This window comes from Biomphalaria glabrata, chromosome 7 (genome assembly GCF_947242115.1).
Source record: "Biomphalaria glabrata chromosome 7, xgBioGlab47.1, whole genome shotgun sequence".
Classification (NCBI taxonomy): Eukaryota; Metazoa; Mollusca; class Gastropoda; family Planorbidae; genus Biomphalaria; species Biomphalaria glabrata.
In genome coordinates this window covers 37,217,067-37,240,728 of record NC_074717.1, presented here as the reverse complement: position 1 = coordinate 37,240,728, position 23,662 = coordinate 37,217,067, and the positions used below count along the sequence as shown (strand labels likewise).

General features: G+C 36.5%; 2 protein-coding genes across 2 annotated transcripts in view; both read right to left on the bottom strand.

Annotated features, from left to right (window-relative positions):
- Nucleotides 1-13,233, bottom strand: part of LOC106066048 (short transient receptor potential channel 7-like) — a 52,878-nt gene extending 39,645 nt beyond the window's left edge. The window contains exon 1 of the mRNA XM_013225019.2: nt 12,585-13,233. The gene's annotated coding sequence lies outside the window, so the exon portion shown is untranslated. The remainder of the gene's footprint in view (nt 1-12,584) is intronic.
- A 5,910-nt stretch (nt 13,234-19,143) lies between these two features.
- The window catches only part of LOC106068643 (short transient receptor potential channel 7-like), a 74,700-nt gene continuing 70,181 nt past the window's right edge, over nt 19,144-23,662 (bottom strand). The window contains exon 22 of the mRNA XM_056036269.1: nt 19,144-22,037. Coding sequence (XP_055892244.1) covers nt 21,906-22,037 — 132 coding nt within the window. The 3' untranslated portion in view covers nt 19,144-21,905. The remainder of the gene's footprint in view (nt 22,038-23,662) is intronic.

Genomic DNA, 23,662 nt, shown 5'->3' with positions numbered 1-23,662 from the left:
TCATATGTTATTATGATTTGAACTATAATACACACTAAATACATTCTTTCTCTTTTAAAGTAAAATAAACACTTTAATCTAAATATAAGTAACTTGTATAACATAAAATTTAGGCTACTATAAGAAAAATTTCAGAGCCATTAAAAAAAAAATTACAATTGATATGGAATACTCAGGAAAACACAGAGATAAAGCCAAAGTTATCTTATTTCTTAGGCTAGTAATAATTCGTACAATAGAGCATGGAATGGGTTGCCTGTATCAGCCAGGAAAACTAGAGACTCAGCACGAATAGATTGACACATGGATTCGAGTACTTATCTTCCGTTAAGAAGGAGCTACTCTAAATTATAAGATAAAATAAGAATGACCGACGCTTCACATGAACTGTTTCCAATGACAATGCTCATTATTTAAGCACAATGTTCAACCATGGTTCAACCACCTTTAATTTCCATTCATATTGTGGCTTAATAGTTAGGTTTCTATCAACAATAAGAAAATTTAGGTGACTGAGAATTAATAAGAATCCCCCTCCCCCCCCCAATCCCCCCCCCCAAAAAAAAAAAAAAAAAAAAAAAAAACCCACTACACCTGCAAGGAGTAAACCCTGTATTAACTGACAACTTTGTTTACCTTGGATGCAGTCTAATCCAGGTGTCTTACCAGTGGAGAGGTTGGCTATTGCAGTCATTACTTCATTGAGCCGGGGATGGTCAGCGAGTGAATGGTTTATTGGGACTTGTTTCAGGCTTCGGCGCTAATGTTTGATGGACAGTTAAGGACGGTACTGAAGTGTTCAGCCTAGCGAATAAGTATTCCCTCCTTGTCTGTGAGAAGTTTGTTTCCATTAGCACTGAATATGGGGGTGGGCCATTTTGCTGAGGACCATAAAAAGCTTTGATTGAATTAAAAACATTTTTGCATTTTTACTGTCAGCGTAGGACTTGATTTCTTATGCTTTTTTTTTTTTTGTTAAACAGACTCTTTCATGAGTCTAAGATTTTGCTGGACCTCTCCTTTGGCCTTAGTGTAGCTTTCTCTGCTTTGGGGGCAAGCTGGATTACACAGAAAGGCCTTAAAGCAATGTTGCTTGTGTGTTAAAAGCTGTTCAATTTGCACATTGTTTTCGTCAAACCAACCTTGGTGCTTACACTTTGGCTGACCGAGGACGCTGCTAGCCAGAGAGTACACAGAGTCCCTTAGTTTATTCCAGCTGTTTTCCACATCCTTGCTCATGTGCAGGGTTTTAATTTCACTGTCTAGTTTGTTGGTGAGCTCTTGCTTGATATCTGGGCTTGTGAGCCTACCAAAATCTAGGCGCTTTGCATGCTTGCATTCTTGGGGCCGTCTAGGTGGTTTGATGCATATTTTCAACTTAGATAAGATAACAAAGAAAGGGGCAGCAGACGTCAAAAATGTCATTGACAAGGCTAGGCACGCCATGACCTTCCTTCAGGGAACAGTACCAGGAAAGAGAAGAGTCAGACAGAGAAAGGCATGGGAAGAAAGCATAAAAGAATGGGCTCTACCCAAGGCAAAAGACAGAGAGGAATGGAGAAAGACGGTCGACAAATCCTGTGTGATGCCCCCAACTGTCCAACAGACTAAGGTAAAGGAAGGAAGGAGGCATGTTTTCAATCCTCTACGACCGATCTGGCGGTCTAAAGCACTGTATCTAAAAAAAAATGTGAGAGCTGTTCTTTTAGATGCAGACAAGATCCAGGCATTCATCAACAACTGTTTGCGTCATACAATTTGTGTTATAGGGCCGCGCGAAATCTCACACAACCGCCTAAGGGAAACAACTCAGCAAACACAAATAGAACAAGAAATCAAACGTCGCCAATGGGACTGGATTGGGCACACACTGAGAGAAACAGAAGACGACATTGTAAGACAAGCTCTAGACTGGAACCGACGGGGAAAGAGTGGATAGTATGACCACTCCAGGAGGCGTGAAATATGAGTTCGAATTCAGGTCATTTATTTTTTTATATTATTTTTAATGCTGACAAAAAAAAAAAAAACAGATTACGGGAAAAATGTACCCAGATATTCCTTTCTCTTTTTCTCAACTGGTCCATTGGTCCATATAACTATTGCGTATTGAGAAAAAGCATGACACAGCGCCAAACAAAAACAATTGGTTAAAATATGTGTAATGGCATAGATTTATTGTTGTTGGTATGGATCTATAACAAATTTAATTACATGACTGATCCAAACTAATTGATAAAAATAAACATCGTATAAGCTTTTTTTTTTTTTTAAAGTTTTTTTTAAAATGTTTTTCTTGTTACTTTGTACAATAGATGGTGAGGCACTATACATTTTACTAAATAATAGCCCTAGTTCATTAACATTGTGTGTCTAAGTAAACATAGAGCCATTCCAACTATTTACATCGGGCTAGATTAAACAGTTTCTTAAATACATTTATTTGTTTAAACTTTAAACCGTTTGGTCTTCCTTTTTATTTTACAGAGACAAGCAGTGTTGACATGAAATTGACATTTTCATGCATCAATTTTTCTAATCAATAAGCTACCTCTCTCTTACCTACCCCACCCCACCCCCCGATCTCCCCCTTTCTTTTCTATCCGATTATATCAAGATATTAAAAATGGTTGTAAAAATGTGTCATGACTCAGTTATACGTGCCAGAGAAACATAGTCTGCTGAGCTCCTTAAGGCACTGTAAAGATACCAAGACACGTTAGATGAGTAGGTCTTGTAGGTCAAGGGAGGAGAAGCATTCCTAAGTAGTGCGGGTCTATTGCGGGATGTTGTTTGGCTGGCCATAGTGCAAGATGTGATATAGTGCTGATATCGAGCTGACTAGAAGAAGAGCCAAGTCTCAATCAAATGAGCTTTTTAATTATTCTGCACACAGACCGATGTGTGTCTGAAATCTTTTGATGCAAGGCAATGTTTACCACAACTGAATCACATAAATTCGTTTTTAAACCACATAAAAAAGTACCATTTACAAGGTCAAAACAATAGAGACAGGCAATGTAAATGTCATCTGTTTATTTTGCTGACGGTTAACTAAGGTATTACGTGGTCAACATATCGACCAACCGACCTTTCTTTTACACAACTTATAGCCATTAGAGTTGGGTGAACTCAGGGAATCAAGAAATTTAAAATTTTGTTTACCGAGATTGGAACCCGAGACCATCGGTTAGGAAGTAAGCCGCTTTACCACTCAGCTAGCACCCCCAATATTTGAAACCCATAAGTAACTACATATAAACTGCATATCATCGCATAAAAGTAGCTAATATCACAAAACACCACAATTTAACCATGAAGTATCACAATTGAACTGCATGGCTGAATCACATAGCACCATAAAGTCAATAAAACACACAAGATCTATGATTGAACCACATAGCACTACAAAGCCATACAAAACACACATATCTATGATTGAATCACATAGCATCACAAAGTCATGTAAAGCACAGCACAGATCTATGATTGAACCAGATAGCACCACAAGGTCATGGAGTCATTTATTTAAAAAAAAAGAACTCACTAAACTGAAATTTATTGAGTACTTATTTTTATAGTTACTATAATTAACATAACTATGTGTTAAATACTTGGTCATATATGTTGGCGAACAGAGTTACGCTATATCAACACTCTATCCCAGGGGTGGCATAACTATGGAGCATGCGTCAAAAGTGGCGCATTGCACGATTACATAGGTAATACAAGAAAAAATATGCTTGCTGGAAAAATTATATGAACCGATTTCTAGAAAAAAGAACGAGCATTTCAGACTAAGACGCCAAAAATCGATCCACAAAGTTTTAATACTTATATGCTAAAATAAACAGAAAACGGTGGTATATGTAATTTTTAGCGAGAACAAAAGTGAAGAAAAGCTGAAAATAATACCAAAAACAATTTTATTTATTGCCGGAAAATTAAGTTATAATTATTGCGAATACTTCTGGAAAATCAATATGCACTTTCTCGGAAAGCAGAAGATATTTTAGCAGACACTGTATGAACGAATCTGCAGATATTTGTGACCTTGACAGTGGAACATTTTTGTAAAAAAATAAATAATGGCAATTTCAACATTACCAAAGAACTTATTTACTAGAGTCACTCCCTAGAAAAACCAGAGGGACATATTTGAGAAAGTAAAATCGTGTCAAGAAATGAAACTATTCAATGTGGTTGACTCCTCTAAGTGTCTTACTAATTGGAACACCGAAGGGCTGCTGCTAACGTTCTCGAAAAGTTTTTAGACCCCCCTCCCAGGAAATTTGGCTCAAAAAAAATGTCTGAGACGGATTTTCGGAGTCAGTTACACAGATCGGGTCTCAAACAAGGAAATCCTATGACGAACTGGGAGTCGAACACTTAGTGAGGTTGTGACAGAGCGTCGCTTGAGGTTTGCGGGACATGTTCTACGTCAAAATGAATAACGCACACCAAGAGTTGCGATGACATGGAAGCCAATACGAGGAAAGCGCAAACAGGGACGTCCTCGTATTACTTGGCGACACACCGTCATGGAGGACCTCAGAACAGTGGACACCAGGTGGGAGGAGGCTTCAGACATTGCCAACGACAGATCTTTATGGAGACAGCTTGCCGCCCAATGCGCCGAACGGCGCGGGAGGACCTAAGTCTAAGTAAAGTAAGTCCCATGAAATATCTTTGTATCTTTATATGTACCAAGAGACCGTTGATTGTGTTGTTGAACAAGCTGTGTTTACTTGAAACGTTATTATTACAGTCGCGAGTTCTTAAATGTCCAAACCAACAGAACGAATTCTAGAAAATAAGTTACTCGGCCTTTTAGAACAGAAAACTTTATTACAGAAAGAAGGGGACAGCTCACGTCGTCAAGTCACTACAAGAGGTCTCGCCATGTCCGTTCTTCTGTCTCTAATCTATATCCGTTCTGACTTTTTAATGCACTGTCACGTCTCTATGGAAATACCCAAATTAAACTCAACTTCTACGCGTCTTACTATTGAGTCGTTGCAAGGCTCTGGGTGGAAAAAGTTTGAATTTTGAGCATGTTCAGACATCCATTGTAAAATTACAATTAAAGAAAGAGGATTAAACAGAATCAGAGAATATTATGAACTGTTAGATATGGATTGGAAGGTGTGCTTTCTAGAGGGCGAGTTCTCTGAAGATTTTGGAAACAGAAGATTATTGCACTTAATTTTCTAGATATTACAGACCAATTATGTCCAAATTAACATATTTAAAAGGACTCGAAGGGAGTAAAATTTGTGTTGAGCATCTGAATTAAAAGAGACAAAAATTGTTGCATGAAAACAAAAGGTTGAACACCTCTTCTCTATACCAATATGATGGTTAATATTGACAAAAAATTACTTTGATAATTCACAACGATGTGGTTAGAAAAAAACAGAGGCACTCCTAAGTTTTTTTCAAGAACTCTTATAAAAGAAAACTGGCCAATTGACAGCATAAGAGTTCTCACGCGCTTACTTAGCATACATAATTATAATCAATTGAAAGACTTTTTCAAGTGGAATATTACAGTGGTCTATAGTTAGTTCGTGTCATATTGATTGTTGCCCCATCTTTGTCAAGAAATATTAATAAAAGAAAAACTCTAGGTCATAGGAGAATAACTAATTAAATAGATATTGATATAACGATGTGTGCTGTCTAAGTGTTTCTACTGGAATGTACTTCTAAGTAATCATCAGCACTGGTAGAAACATGTACTAACTTACCTGATGCGCTGAGCCATTCTTATGGACACGGGAAAGAACGGTACAAAAACAGGCACAGTATATACAAATAAGTAAAGAAAACAAGGCTTATGTATGGGAAAAGAGCCGAAAAATCACGACCATATCTCTCAATACTGAAGGGTTGAATTCCCTTTTTCTATATAAATCAAAATTAACTAATTTCCACAGATTGATTAACTAATTGTTGTTTTTTTTAAATTGATTCAAGTATCTCATCTCTGCCTGTGGTCCTATCTGGGGCATAGACCGCCAGCCAGCTTCCTCCAGGCGGCACGGTTCTGGGCGAGTCTCTACAACTCTACAACTGCTCATCTGCTTCCAAATCACGACGCCATGTATTGTCCTTGACTGAATAATTTTGTGAAATTTAAACTTTATACGAGAATAGGAAGTGAGAGAAATAACGTGTACGAATGTGTACTTTAAGGCAGTTGATGTTAAGGTCATCTGTTTCTTTGGCCAACTGTTAACGAACAGTGCGTCATGTAGCCAGCACAACGAGCAACAGCCTTTACCTTTCCTAACTAAAGTCAGTTACCTATTAGAGTTGGGTGGACTCAGGGGGCGCCTTAAAAGTCCCGAAATTCAAAATCCCTTTTTCACCGAGATTCGAACCCAGGATCCCAAGTTTGGAAGCCAAGCACTTAACCACTCAGCAACTGCGCCACCAAAAAAGTATTGTAGACAAATTCCAAAGATTCATACACAAACCCATAATTCTTGCAAAAAAACAACAACAAACTGGTGATGCATCAAAGAATTACAAAAAGAAAACAAAAAAAAAAACTGTTACGGAATGATTTTTTTCTTTCATTACTTATTAAATAGCTCTGTTACTATTCGCTCAATGGAACCATTTCTATTTAAAGGCCTCCACTACAGCTTGCTAGTTCTTTCGTGGTGTACATTTAATTCCTGATTGAACAAACGATATAGAAGGTCTCAACAATAATCTGCAACGACACAACCTGTGGGCAGTTTAGACCAATAGCTCGTTGTATAACTTGCCTAGACATGATTCAAAACAGAAAAAAAGTGTACCATAAGAGGTTTGTACGAGCTATTGGTCTAAGTTGCCCACAGTTTATGACGTTGCAGGTCAGTGTTGAGGCCTTCTACAACGAATGGTCTTGGTTGAACACACTCTACGACTCAAGTACTATTTGACCTTCTAAATGGTTGAATCAGTTAATCAATTACTTTTTCCAACTAACTGGCTGATTTACTTCACAGCTTTGCAAAGTGAGATGTAATGCACACATTGACTCACACAGTGAGGTGTAATGAACACATTGACTCACACATTGAGGTGTAATGAACACAATAACTCACACAATGAGGTGTAATGAACACAATGACTCACACAATGAGGTGTAATGAACACAATGACTCATACATTGAGGTGTAATGAACACAATGACTCACACATTGAGGTGTAATGAACACAATGACTCACACATTGAGGTGTAATGAACACAATGACTCACACATTGAGGTGTAATGAACACAATGGCTCACACAATGAGGTGTAATGAACACAATGACTCACACAGTGAGGTGTAATGAACACAATGACTCACACATTGATGTGTAATGAACACAATGACTTACACATTGAGATGTAATGAACACAATGACTCACACATTGAGGTGTAATGAACACAATGGCTCAAACAATGAGGTGTAATGAACACAATGACTCACACAGTGAGGTGTAATGAACACAATGACTCACACATTGAGGTGTAATGAACACAATGACTTACACATTGAGATGTAATGAACACAATGACTCACACATTGAGGTGTAATGAACACAATGGCTCAAACAATGAGGTGTAATGAACACAATGACTCACACAGTGAGGTGTAATGAACACAATGACTCACACATTGAGGTGTAATGAACACAATGACTTACACATTGAGATGTAATGAACACAATGACTCACACATTGAGGTGTAATGAACACAATGACTTACACATTGAGGTGTAATGAACACAATGACTCACACATTGAGATGTAATGACCACAATGACTCACACATTGAGATGTAATGAACACAATGACTTACACATTGAGGTGTAATGAACACAATGACTTACACATTGAGATGTAATGAACACAATGACTTACACATTGAGATGTAATGAACACAATGACTCACACATTGAGGTGTAATGAACACAATGGCTCACACAATGAGGTGTAATGAACACAATGACTTACACATTGAGATGTAATGACCACAATGACTCACACATTGAGGTGTAATGAACACAATGACTTACACATTGAGGTGTAATGAACACAATGACTTACACATTGAGATGTAATGAACACAATGACTCACACAGTGAGGTGTAATGAACACAATGACTCACACATTGAGGTGTAATGAACACAATGACTCACACAATGAGGTGTAATGAACACAATAACTCACACATTGAGATGTAATGACCACAATGACTCACACATTGAGATGTAATGACCACAATGACTCACTAAAAGACCGACGCGTTCAAAAAGAGAATGTAAGTAAACTTACTCATTAACTTAACTCCAGACCCAATTAATCCCTGACTCTATCGGAGATTTTCATACATGGCGGAGAAACTATAAATAGCTAGTTTTTTGGTGTATCCGGTGTAAAGAAAATAATCTATAGTTTAAAAAAGTATAGGAGAATTTGTGTGCACTTCTTAGAAAGAAGTTGAATGTGGAAGAAGCATTAGACTTTGACTCTATGACTTAAAACCTATTTAAAACAAAAAAGTTCAGATAACTAGCGATAATAAAGAAGATTTGAAAAGAAAATAAACAGCCACTCATTGAGATATTGTTAAAATTGTAGCTCAATTCTTTTTTTTTTTATTATTTGGCAACAGTGACGTTCAATGAAGGGTCCTTGAAATTGCTTAGTTTATCGTGAAAATGTCCAACAATTTCCAGATCCATTCTATTATTTAACAAATCCGAAAGCCTCGTTTAAAGACTCCCTGACTTGCACACTAAGTGACGCTCTGACTGACAACATGACTCACAGTATTACTGATTCACCACTATTTAGCTGACTCAGTGACTCATGACTGTTCTTGGAGTAAGATATAAAAGAAAATCAAGAGACTAAATCTAATGGAAACGTTAAAGATTATTTGGATCTGGCAACAATGGAGTCGAAGTGTAACAAAACATCCAGAAATGTAATTGTTGAACCAGCAAAGTAAAAGATGGAAGCTGCTTTCGTTTGTCTACAATGTAAACAGCACTGCTTCACAAGCTTCAGTTTATGTGTAGCCTGGCTAAACAGAGGAAGACTAACTTCTATTAGGAGTTTGTTTCTTTTCCTGAGGCTAATGGTTTGAAAATACATGAGCCTACCCAACATTGGAAAACAAAGACCTAAATGTCAAACTTACATAAACTAATTGCGCTCCATTTTGCGAGGTATTTTTAGTCTTCGAAGCTTTTTATTGATCTATGCATTTCAACTGGCACTGAGATTAGTTGCGTAAGTAAAAGAACATAGGTAGAGGCAAGTTACTGGCGGTGAGGGTAGACTTCACCGTTGAAAGTAAGGGGGGATAACTCGCCTCGGCTAACTGGCAACAATAACAACTTTAACAGTTATAAGTGTCTCTCCATTTTCTTTTTGCGTATAGAGTACAAGATAAACTATTTCATAGTCCAAACCCTCCGCTGGACATTGGGGGTGGGAGGCCTGCTGGCAGGGTATGAACCTCTCTCTCTCTTTCTCTCTCTCTCTCTCTCTTACACATTGTAATAACTTAAGGGAGCCAACTCAAGGATATAGATGTTAATTCTCAGGACATCACAAACACTTAATAACAATGTCTGCCTCGAGCAAAACCTATTCATAAAATCTTGACTTGTGTTTTCAGGTAAAAGAACTGCAAAATTGTAGCTTAATCCAAGATTGGGTGTGACAGAAATAACGTGTCAAAACTTTGTACCAAACAGACAGACAGTAAATTGATAGAAGCTTAGTAAAAAGTAGTATAAAATTTAATCATCAAAGTAGTACCTTTGGGGAAATTAGTAATTTACCTTTTTTTGTGTGACACAAATTTCACCTTGTCCTCTACTTTTTGTAAAGTTTATATCAACTCATTCTGTCTGTCTGTCTGTCTGGTAAAAAGTTGAAGTGCCCAACCTTTGGATTTTACGTTGTGTTAAGAGCGGATGGTAAAATATATGAACGATATTAGCAAATCTTTCTTTGATGAGGACACTATCGAAACAAGCAATAGAAAAATGAATACTTTCTTAAAACAAAGATAGTATACCCCGAAGGAACAGCTAAGTACTGCTATTTATCTGAAAATTACGGAGTTTATCTCCCCTCATGCTGTATAAAACAAAATTAACTGATTGGTACAAAATGATTAACTAATTGGTTAACTTTTGGATTGATTCGTGCATTGTTATCTACTATGATGAGGACACTATCGAAATAAGCAATAGAAAAATGAATACTTTTTTTTAAACAAAGCTAGTATACGGGAAGGAACAGCTAAGTACTGCCATTTATCTGAAAATTACGGAGTTTATCTCCCTTTATGCTGTATAAAACAAAATTAACTAATTAGTACTAAATGATTAACTAATTGGTTAACTTTTGGATTGATTCGTGCATTGTTATCTACTATGAATAATTATGCAAAACTTAAACTTGATCCGAGAATGGGATTGTGAGAAAAAAACGTGTCGAAACGCAATAAGGGGACTAAATCCACATATATGTATATATATACACATCTCTCATTTAAGAGCGTTTGTTCCCCTTATTTCGAGATCAAACAAAATAATTTATCTCCAACTATTATTTAACTAATTGTTCAATTTTTTTTTGATTCCTATCTTTTGTCAGGTATAATTAATAATAGTGAAAAGTTTTAACTTGATCCGAAAATGAGACATGGGAGAAAAACATGTTCAAACTTTTTACCAGACAGACGGACAGAGTGACTTATAAGTTTTGTAATAATAAAAAAAAAAGGGGAGAATCAGAATGGAGAAAGGGGGGGGGGCGATAGAAGGAGACATGTCAATAAAAGCAAAACAAACACACACACACACACAAACACTGATTCAGTCCTCAGATTTTTCTCATAACCGGGGGACTTAATCACACATTACATCACAATGGCGCAAATCTCAAGGTTTACACAGCCCCTGGCATAAGCCCCGGTGTGAAAACTCCAATTATCAGAATCTAACGAGGAAAAAACAAAGGGCTGATGAAAAGGGAGAGAACTAAGAACAAAGACTCTTGTTTGCTGCTGAATAGATCTGATATCACTTGTTAGGAGGAAGGAATGGGGGGGGGGGGGGGGAGAGAGATCGATAGCTTCAACTATAAATAGACCAAGGAGGACGTAACTCTCAACTAACAAAATCTTGTAATATAAGCCTGGTAACTGCAATGAATATATGAATATCAACATATTGATATTGTCTCGTAGATTTGTTTATATTTTAAATCAACACAAGTTTTGCTATGATACTTGATAACTAATTAATAACAACAAAAAAAGTCATTTGAATAAAAAAATATGTCTACATTTCTCCCCCCCCCCCTTTTCCCACCTCCAAATTCTAAGCAACGACAACGAATTAAACCAAAAACCTATTCAGTCTGGACCACAGGATCCGAGACAAACCTGCAGGCTTATTATTTCATCACTACACCACCACATTAGCTCAGCGAAGGGTTACCGAAGACCTATTTCCATTGGAGGACAAAAAGGAGGACAAAACCTTGCAAACGAGGACGTACACAAAAAAAGACAAAGTAAACTTTACAAACTTTTAACAATTCATTTGATCAAACATGTAAGGAAAAAATTCATGTGCGTGTCAAAGAAAGCAACTTCCCACATATATCACACGCTAAACACACACACGAGATTAGGTCTAGAACCGGATGTAGGGCATTTTCTTCACATTGCATTTTTGTCAAAAACAAAAACAAAAAGTCCTCCAACAAATCAATTGAGAATCTACTTCTTTCTTTTGTCCACTGTCAGGTGATAAGTGAAAATTCCAACCTTGAAGACCTTTTGTAAAATTTCATAACAAAAAGTAAACTGAAGTCTGTTCGCTATGTTAAGCGCGAACATTTCCCTTTACGATAAACCTCATTATTCTTTATTATGGTCTATTATTTAATTGTTTTTTTTTCAACTGTGTTTCTCTGGTACAACTTTTGTAAACGTTATTTCTCTCACGCCAATTCTCGGATCAAGTTGAACATTGTACACAACTATTTATTGTACCAAACAAAATAAGAACCAATAAAAAAAATTAATCAGTTAGTTAATGAATCATTGTTAATTAATCATTTTGTTTGGTATCGAAAGAGGGAAATAATTCCATAATTCCAACAGTATTAAGAGATGTAGCTGTTTATGTGGAGCTATTTCCCTGATTACATTTTGTACACGTTTAGCTCCCATCTGCCGTTCTCGGTTCATGAAATTTTCCCATAATTATTCATAGTCGATGACAATAAACGAATCAATCAAATAATTAACCAGTTAGTTAATTAATAATTAATTTTATTTTATATAGAAAAGGGAGCTTAACCCTGCAGCATTGAAATATATGGCGGTAATTTTGCGGGTTCTTTCCCCTAGATAAGCTTTGTTTCGTTTTAAAATTATTGTTTTTTTTCTATATTTCATTTGTTTCATTATTTATTCTGGCTAGAAAATGCATGGACAAAATTTGTCTTGTCTAATTAAACCTCAACAATACATCTATATTGCACACAATTGTACTTCACCTTTGGATAAATATCTTGTTTTGCACTAGGATCACACGAAATGAAGAATTCCCTAAAAGGACTTCAGCATAAATTTAAACGCACAGTAACAGGAAGCTGTTCTGCCTGAGTGGAGGCACAAACTCCTGGTTCCAATACTTCGTAACGAAGTGTCATTGAAAATAATCCCTCCAGAAACATTCACCACACACAGAGAATTGATCCGGTAAGTAAGGTGGAAGTCACAAATCACCTTCTAGCACACACTAGGTATGACAACTGTTATTCCCATGACGTAGGCGTATGAATAATTGATGCAACACTATCACGTCACTTCCTCGCTCTGTTATCACACTAAAGTGAAACAAAATATTCTTCCGCTGATAAAAGAAAAAGAGTAAATTGTTCATTTAAGAAATCCAAGTTAAAAAAATAAAGTTGTATTGTGTTGGTAAACGTAGTACAAACTAAACCTTTGTGGTTACAACACAATACATACAACTTTTCCTCTAATCAAGTTCATACTGCTGAAACATATCTAGAATGTCCTAAAATGCTCTGGCGTGTAATGCGAGATATCAAACTACTGGGATTACATCAACAGAGCAAGATTGATGAAAATCACCTGGAGGAAAGCGATAAAAAAATACATATCATAAATCTGATTTTTTTTTTTTCTGTCTGTCTCTGCTGTCATCTGATGCTCCGCCACGTACCCCCCTCCCCTCGCCCCACCAGCTTGTTTTTACCCTGGCTTAGAGGGAGTTTTTGATCAATGTCAATTATCGCAGTGGCAACCAATGATGGTTCTAGGCATCTGCCGATAGTCCGTTCTTCCTACCGACATAGGCAGACGTCAATAGTTCTTTTTTTTTTTTTTTTTTTTGCTGGCTCTGGCGCGTGCCATCGTTACCGATAATAGTTCGATTCTTAGCGCGTGCATCCACTGTTACCCCCCCTCACCTCTGTGATTCTCTTCCTACCTGTGCACCCCCACCTTTCTAGCACCCCCTCGGGCCATACACACATTGATATGTACATTTACACCCTGAATACATACATACACACTTTGAAACACATATGCATTTACACATAAACCATTTTCACATCAATAAATATCCATATATCATAAGATAGACAGACAGACAGAATGGCAGGCAAATATATAAATAGATTGATAGATAGATAGACAAACATACATACATACAGACAGACAGACAATAGATATATAAATAGATAGACAGACAAACAGACTGACTGACAGACAGACAGACATGAACTAAGTAACACATTATATCAACATGTATCAAGTAAGGGACACAACCTACCCAGTAATCGGATCATGAAACTGAAGATCCTACTTCAGCTCCATCTTGGAGTTCATAAGATATTAGCCTGTGCTCAGCTTTTTCTGAAACTGTTCACTTTACTGCATCTCTCCCTCAAAGAAAAGTATTTATGATTATAATCTCGACTTGTTCGTTAAAGACGCAGGCCTAATTGTAGATTTATAATGTAAGTTCGTTACAAGCACGTGCAGAACTTTAAAACACAATTGTCCATACGAAAAATTCCCAGCAAACAATTAACTCCCTTTTAAAAACGCTTGAATGACGTCATCAATATTCGAGTTTCACATTGCCATTTTTTTTTTCAATCGCCAATTTAAACTATCGACGTTTTATAACAGTGCGATTTAGTGTGTTTCTTTAAATAATGAAAATAAACATCATTAAGTTAAAATGAAATGGAACAAAATGAGGTATTTTCATTAATTGAATACAACGCTAACATTGATTAAGTGATTGAAAATGGCTATGTCAGGAAATAAGTAATGAAAGGCTTGGATTTTTTTTAAAACAAATCAGAAACTTTGTTATCTTTTTATAAGTGTATTTTTTTTCAATAAGAGACAAAAAAAAGGATTGAGAAAGTTTAGTTTAATTTCACGAGGCTGGACAGACTAAGAAATAGTTTATGCAGCCAGTGTTTATACTGACTGTAGGTCAACATATTCATCTAATAACGAACCGAAAGTAATCTACAATTTAATATATAAAAAACAATGATTACATATCTTTGTTTACGACCCATCAAAGGAGTGTGTTTTTTTTTCTCCTCGTGTTGCAAATAAATAGAGCCTATGTGTGTTTCGATCCTGACTTCAAAGTCGGACATAATGACTGTTTACTGTCCAATGGTCACAGCCAACCGCCATGTAAATTGTTATTCCTCTTAAGTTGCAAACATTTATGAATTGATGGAGTGAGGTGAATGTCCCACAACACTGAACAAAACTAGGAACTGTAGAGAGGCCAGTTGACGGCATAAGTCTGACCGAGACCAATCGTTTAAAACAAGCCTGAACACTGACCTGCAACGTCACACCCTGTAGGTAGTTTTGACTATTAGCTCGTTGCCACATCACAGGTCTTTACGTTACGACGTGGCAGTGAGCTATTGGTTTGAACTGCCCAAAGATTGTGACGTTGCAGGTCAGTGTTCATGCCTTCTATAACGACTGGTATCGGTTTGACTCCCAATGGACAAGAGTAGATCATTGACCTAAGTCGTTGAATAGAAACATGGTCAAAAAAAAAGTTTCAGCATGTGCAAATGTTAAAAAAACAAGATATACCTAAAACAAAACTAGCACTTTTTAAAAAAAAAATCCAAACGCCAAATTTACAACAAAAACTCTAAAAATCTTATTCGGCTAGAAAAAAAATATTTGTCTTTTTTTTAATTTCAGAAAAGAGTTTTCATATAGATCACTGCGCCCAATCTACAGAACTTGGACTTGTGTTTTGTGAGAATATTTTCTGCCGATATTAATTCACAAGTAGATCTAGTTATCACATGGTAGATATACACGCATTTAAACTAAAGGCAAAATATAAAAGTAAATACAACTGTTCTAAAATCTTTATGTAAAAAAAAATTGTCTCCTTTCCGGCGCTTGTCCAAAGAGTATCCAATGTCAATGTTCACTTCAACGCCATTGATTTAAAAAAAAAACTGAAAGAAAACATGCTGGATGAATCTATTTCTTGCAAACAAATACAGGTACATTAATATATGACCTAAAGATAGGTTCTTATTAGAAACTAATTGAAAACTAACGCAGACTAATTAAACCGTTTTTGTGGTCAAAGTTTTTTAAAGCGTGTTTTTCGCCCAGAACGAGACTGTACTGCTTTTAGATTTAACAGGAGAGACCAGGTGGAACTTTTGTGCAGTCACGTGACAGAGATATATCCCCTAACTTCCCTGCTGTTTTAGGAGTGGTGTGTCCATCAAGACTTGAAACAGAGATCTCAGAGTTGGCAGCTGAAAGTTTGATTACTCGACCACCTGAACCCTCAAATCCTGTCTGGGTTATGTTTCCAGTTATGTCCAAACTGGTCAGAGGCATGCAATCGTGACAATTCTCAATTAGACTTCAACAGAATTGCTCTGTCATGTCAGTTTTAGCATGGACTAGTGTGTGTTCTAATAATGTTGTTGTTTTTTTTTAAATTCAATCCATATAGTTTTTAATCATCCTTTTGTGTATGTGTGTATGAGTGTGTTTGCGCGCGCGCTAAATCAGAGCTCCTAAATTTGTAAATAGTCGACGGACATTTTTTTTCTCTAAAAAATCAATCTGCATGACGTGCTCATGAGTTTCTATGGTATCAGGTCTATTACATCAACTCAATGAGTATTGTTTTTACTCGGTGTTGGCAGATATATGCATGAATGTTAAAACCTATTTTTGTACGATCAACAAAAACGCAGGGGTTGTAACCCGAACAAATCTTTCTCTGGCATACACCAAACTCACCTGTCCACTCTCGTTAATTGAACATTTGTTACATGTACACAATGTGATAGGAGATCGTGAGGCCAGGTCGTATATCGATTACTTTGGCTTTTAAGCCTCGTTTGTTTCATTGTGAAAGCACTAAAGGGAGGTCACAATTAATTACATTGTCTCACAGATTCACATTTGTTCAGATTAGTTTTCAGTTTTTCTGCGATTGTAACGCCAGGCTAAATAGGAAGATATTAGTAACTCGGGAAGTAAAGGGAAATACTTTATTTTGTCTTTTGTGGTAGGGGAAAAAAACGTTTTGATTGTGTTAAACCAGTAATTTTGTTTGAAGCGTTTAAACGGAAGCTTTGGTAGAGTAGACCACTTTAGTAAAATACTTTAGTAGAGTAGACCACAGCAGCAGAATGCCTTGGTAGAGTGGATAACTTAGTCTCAGATGATAGAGTACTATGTTGGTGTCTTTATGCCTTGCTAATAAATTTACAAATTCGAATTCGTCATTTTTTATTTTGTAAAATGTTTTGTATGTTTTGGATTTTCCTTCAGAGTTAAAGATAATTTATCTCCTTATTCCAAACCTCCCGCAGGACGACAGGGGAGAGGTGCCGCCAATGTTTGAACCGAACCATCGATAAGTTCGAACGACAGTCCAGCGCGCAAACCGCACGACCAGGCAGTCTGTTAAATTTTTTACAGCTCCAATTGTTAGCTTAGAATACATATTTGAGACCAAAGAAAATCCGCTGCGCTGCCGAGGACAGACGTAGACGGCGAAAAGAAAATCTAAATCGACCACCTGCGAAAATTGGTTATGCCTGCATTAAATCTGGCAAAATATGTAGGTCGCTGCTGGGGCTGCGTGGCCACGGGAAATACTGCAGTCCTCATTAATCTTCGGACTCGAGGACAAGCCTTATTATTATTATCATTATTATTAATATTAACTTGCAAACTTTTCATGGGTTCAGTTAGATGGATGCGGATCTCTAAAAGGGCTCTAACGATTTTTACGATTACTAGCTGGTTTGAACTTTATAATTTTTCAAAATAGAAATCTTTAGATTTGGCTTACGTCTTTATGTCTTGAACACACGTCAGTGGAAATTCTGGCATGTAAACAGTGGACTATAGAATAGACGTGGAAGAACAGCGCACCGATTATGTAGTACCCGTTAGCTACACTACTAGAATACAATTTTTGACAATATACAAATGTATATAATACTTGAATACACAATATCAATACTATATCTCTAACTAGATCCAATATTCTGGTCTAGACTAGGCTACAGACTTTTAATGTTTTCAAGTCTGGATCTATATCACCAGAATAGAAACTCCTATACTCTGAGTAGATATAGGCCTATACATGTGCGTAACCAGAATTTTTTTTTTTCGGGGAGAGGAAATTTGGACAGTGCGAATTATATCTTCTTAATTAATTATACATAAGTTTTTGAGAGCGAAGTAGTAATATCATCTTATAAATGGTAATCCGCTCCATAAAGGAGGAAATTAAAAAAAAAGTATTCATATTTGTGGTGGAACAAGTTCCTTTAATTGCAAAGTGCCTTTAATTGTAAAGAATTTAATAGTAACATATGTACAAGGCTAACATTTATATCCAAGCCACTCCACTCGATGTTTTCTTCTTCTCTTTCTTTACAACACACACCTCCTCGGTCTCCAGTCCACTACTGGCCAGGTCCACTCTCTTGACCGTGTGTCACGGTTGGCCACACATGTCATATAGTAGCCTAACTGTGTCACAACAATATTATTGTTTCGATTTTGTTTGTAACTAAATGTAGTTTTCTTGATGCGTGAATAGAAGAATCTACGATCGTTTCCCTGACAAGATCAACATACAAGACTTTTGAAAAGAAATGAAAGGAAATTATTATAAGGAATGCTATTACATTCTGAACATTAATAGTGATGGGAACTAAACTAAATTTAAAATCAATCTCTTTTCATAATTTTTTTTTTTGGGGGGGGGATTGATCTAGACATAGCTATAATCATCCGACTGTATGCCTACGGTTCGATCTAATTCTTTTAACATTGTAGAAATATTTATCCGTAATAAAAATCAGTAATAAGGAAAATGTTTCTTACATTAAAGTTATTGCAAAAAAAAAAAAAAGATGCAGCATTAAAGCTTCCAAACCTTCGAACCCTGGGATTTCAACTTCACAATTTTAGGGTCCTTTAGTCTCCTCATCCACCCATCTCAAATGAGTACCTAACATTATTAGGCAAAAGTAAAGGCGGTCGATCGTTATGCTGGCCACATGGCACCCTCGTTAAGCGTTGGCCACAAAAATAATTGACCTGCTTTATAAATAGCAAGGTCTCAAAGGGGTACTTAACTTACTACATTCTGTACAAACAATCACTTCTCTATAAGGTTTTACCAGTATGAATTCAATTGAGTCCTAGATTTTCATGGGAGGGCTTTTAAGTGAGGTCCATACAAGAGTGTAAGCCTGTAGGGCACATATTGAGATTAAAGCATGATGTTGACATCTTTTATCCAAATCTATTTCTCTTTTCTACACTCTGTCATTGTGCACATAGGGTTAATATCTTAAATTACAACCGTGTGTGTGTGTTGTGGGTAGTTTAGAAGTCAACATCTTTATAGTAGATAGAAGACTTAAAAGTAAAGTAGCAATTATACATACAACACTGAACCAGGATCTTGTAATTAAAAAAAAACAACAAAATTTGATAAAATACTCAGACACAAAGATATGACACAACTCATGTTCCATATGCCTGGACAAATGTGTACAAATGCTCCTTCTTTCATAGTGCTATTAGAGCATCGAATGGGTTGCCTAAGTCAGCCAGGAAAACCAATGACTTGGCAGAATTTAAGTCATTGATTTACAGGCCGAGACAAAAGAATGACCAGATCTAACAATGTCAGGTTGGGGCAAAGGAGAGCTAGAAAAGAGGAAGAGGATTATAAGACTGTCAGGGATAACGTTGGTAACGAGAGACCGAACAAGAGTTGGGAAACTTTTGGTCGTGTGGTTGGAGCTCCGGACTGACGTCTCAATAGTACAAGCTTTAAACCCTTCCCACCACCACCATGCACAGTCCCGCAGGACGTCTGGGTACATGATAATCATTAGTCCTGCAGGACGTCTGGGGACATGATAATCATTAGTCCTGCAGGACGTCTGGGGACATGATAATCTTTAGTCCTGCAGGACGTCTGGGGACATGATAATCTTTAGTCCTGCAGGACGTCTGGGGACATGATAATCTTTAGTCCTGAAGGCACGTCCTGAAGCTTGTCAAACAAACAAAACAATTAAAGAATTTATTGAATAGAAAAAGCGATTCTTTTATAGTTAACCTTTATAATTTTTCTGCAATTTTATTATTTTTTTTGCACCGGTCCAGCAGTGGCGTAGCAAGGGCTTTTGGGGCCCGGGGGGCTTAGCCTCTTTAGGGACTCCTTTATTTTGAAATTCGACATATTAACATGTGATAATGTACTTAATAAATATATAAGTTTGTGGAATACATGCAACACTAATTTACATGACACCACGAATAGCAAGATAACATGGCATTGGCTTAATATTTAATGTGAAATATTTTCGGACACATTTGGGGGTGCTCAGGTGGGGACATGGGGAGAATTTTCAAATGTGGACCTCCCCCTCTCAACCGTATCTTCGCCACTGAGATCCAGATTGTTTTATTAACAACATCAGTTGAAGATTTTATTTCTGTTTTCTGAAAAAGAAATACTTTGTTAGACAGTGTCAGTGATTGTAGATTATTTAAATCAATCAACAAACAAATATTGGATAAATTTATTGATTCAATATACTGGGGAAATATCTGCTTACAAAGTTCTAGATTCGGCTCATGGGCAGTTCGTCAGCCATTATGTTCTAGCGAACTTCGAATCGTCTATTTAAATACGGTAGCGGGGATAACTGTACCATGCAATACATACATATCAATATTTAATATGTTAAAGAAAAGTATGTAGATAAATGCAGTAAAACTCTTTTCTTATCATTGAGCGCGTCATAGTAGGAATACAAATGGTAGAAAAAATTAATAATAAAGAATAACAAAGGTAACAAAGAATGGCAAGATTAGTTCGACATTTTTGTTTCTATACATTCACAGCTTTCCAGATCTTTAAAAACTGGTGGATATATTTTGTCTGCTAGAAACGCCCCAGATAGTCCAACACCTAGAAACACTGAAACTTCAAAAAGGGAAATCAGAAGCTAAAGATAAAGATTACCAACTTCCAAGTTTATCATAAGTTATTAAATAAGTATTTAAAATTACAATAAAGTTTGCAACATGCGGAATAGTTACAATTTACAAAGAGTTTACGAAAGTCAAATAATGTATCACATAATGCAAGAAAACAACAAGGTTCATCAAATATGAAACAGATTCATTGATAGTTTAACTATGTTTGTGAAGTCGTAACATCAGAAGCCTTGTTAAAAAAACAGATCTCTTGTTAGATCTCTTGGTAATTAGACAATATACAATCGCAAATGTTAGTGTGAAACAGATCTAACTGTAATTTGATAAAGTGTAGAGTCGCTACTGCAATATTATTGTATGAACTGTTCTAAAACTTCTTTGTCTAGGTAAGATATTGTAGAACTTTCAATATGAGCTAACACGTTGATATATTCATCTAACGTGAAACTTCTTCGTCGAAACAAATTCTAGCACCTAGCCATTACAAGGTGAAGGTTACTTATGCTATTCACCAAGCTATGCTAAGAAATAAAACGAATGTTTTAATAAAATAGAAAGTGCTTTTTTTTTAAACTGTGGCTTGACAGAGCAGATTAATGATGTACTTATTTGATATAAATGAGTCTACTGTTTCAGTCTACAGTTGTATAAATTATTTTATTTTCTTATTAAGTCCAATATCTACCAATAGCCTTACGGTATTCTTTATGTTCAAGGTATTACTTAACGAAAATAGAGAAACGCAAAGACAGTTTTTGTTTGTATTTTCTTCAAACTATTAGTTGATGTTGCCAACTACCAATAATAATGTTTTGCCATCTTGCTTTATTCCTCAGTATCGCAGACTATCTGTGTATACATGGAAATTTTCTTACTGATAATGAATGTGTGTTCGGCTAACGAGACACTAGAAAGACTAAGCCAATCCGTTACCCAACATTAACTCTTATATCCCCACACCAATTTAAAAGGAATATTCAGACTTCGCCTGTTTATTTTTAAATTAAAAGCTGCTGGTGGTTAAAGAGTTAATACGAGTCAAACCAAAAGGCACTATCAAACTCTGTACACAACAAAGTGTGTTTTAAAATAGAAGAGTGAACAGAGTAAATAGAACAAGAAATAGTCAAAGAAAGTTTTTGTAGTTGCATGTGGTCTTAGCGTTTCGCAACGCAAAGGCTCGGTCAAGTTCTTGCTGCATTGGAGAATTATTTGAGAATTACGATAGTAATGTCAGGAGAGTATGTCAGCACTGGTTGTCTCCTTGTTTAACTGTTGTCACTGGACGTCTCTTCTGGATCTTCGTTTATCACTGAGTCGGCCATGTTGCTGAAGGGTCTCCCTGTTCTAGTCTCTCCACTGTCTTGGCCCCGCCTTCGAGAAAGTTCTTCCTTTAACACCTGAAACCAATGCAACATTTGGGTCAATATGATTATTATGATTATTATTATAGCTTTTATATAGCGCTACTTTCATGCTTATAGCATGCTCAGAGCGCTTTGGTCCAATCTCATTTGTGGACCAGTGGAGGGGGGGGGGGAAGGGGGTATCTAGGAGTTGGTTTCCAGTGCTGCCTTTAGGCGCTCAGTAAACGCAACTATGCCCGAGTCGGGTGTCGAACCTCGAGTCCCTTCTAGGTAGCTAAGACAAGCCAAGTTCAAGCGCACTTAGCCTCTCGACCACGCTGATACAGAGATTGTGTGTTGTTAAAGTCAATATCAGAGACTGTGTGTTGCTAAAGTCAATATCAGAGATTGTGTGTTGTTAAAGTCAATATCAGAGATTGTGTGTTGCTAAAGTCAATATCAGAGATAGTGTGTTGTTAAAGTCAATATCAGAGATTGTGTGTTGTTAAAGTCAATATATCATTTCAAGTTGTACGACAAGCAGGCGTTTTCATGGCTGTCCATGTTTTTTTTTGGACATTAAATGAGGCACAGCTTTGGTCTTAAGACAGGTGACAAAGGTTAACATTAGGCTTAAACTAGTGTTTCCCAAACAGTGATCCTAAGAGTTCTAAACCACAAACTAATGGAATAATTAAACAGTAGGCCACCACGTGAATTAATCTCTCTAAACATATAAGCCAGGCGTTCCTCTGGATACTGTTTAGTAAACACTGGCTTATGCAATTGTTTTCCTGCATGAGGGAACATGTTCCCAGTCACGGACAGCCGGTTTGTATTTATAAAACAATTGTGTGCAATTCAAAATTCTATCTTGATTGAATATGTTGAAACGATTTTTTGTCATGTTACTGGAAGAAGTGGTCCAGCATTTCTCACATCACAAAACGAATAGATAAGAAAACTCACTACAAAATAGTTTGTGTTATTTTAAAAACATCTTATCTTTTCTTATCTTATACTTTACAAACGTTACTTCCAAAAATATTTTTACGTCCTATTCTATAGGGGAGGCTTATTTTATATGTATGTATTCTTTATCTCCACCAAGATCACGTATCTGGTAAAGAAAAAAAATGTGAATAACTAAATTAAGGAAGAATTCAGTATTTCACGTGGCTGTAATGGCCCGGATGTGACCTACACATTATGCTATATTGAACGAATGCAAATTTAATCAGTGATTATGAAATAGACATTTTGATTACTAAAAAGACAATTCAACTTTCCCTTTCAGACCGTGTAATCTATACGGCTTGAGGATGTAAAAGGTCATCTGTTTCTGTGGCCCACGGTTAATGAGGGTGTCATGTGGCCAGCACAACGACCAACCGCTTTTACTTTACCAAAATTATGTCAGGTACCCATTGGAGCTGGGTGGACTCAGAGGCGCCCAAAGATCCTGAAATGAGAAATCCCTGTCTTCACCAGGATTCGAACTCGGGCCTTGATTCAGAAGCCAAGTGCTTTATGCTTAACCACCACGCCTCCATATTTTGATTACTGCTCATTCTAAAAATATTAAAGAGGAACTTTCTCTTTTCATAAACTAATAGCCTAATGATGGCAATGTTTGTACACATCAATGTTTGTACACATCTATGTTTGTACACATCAAT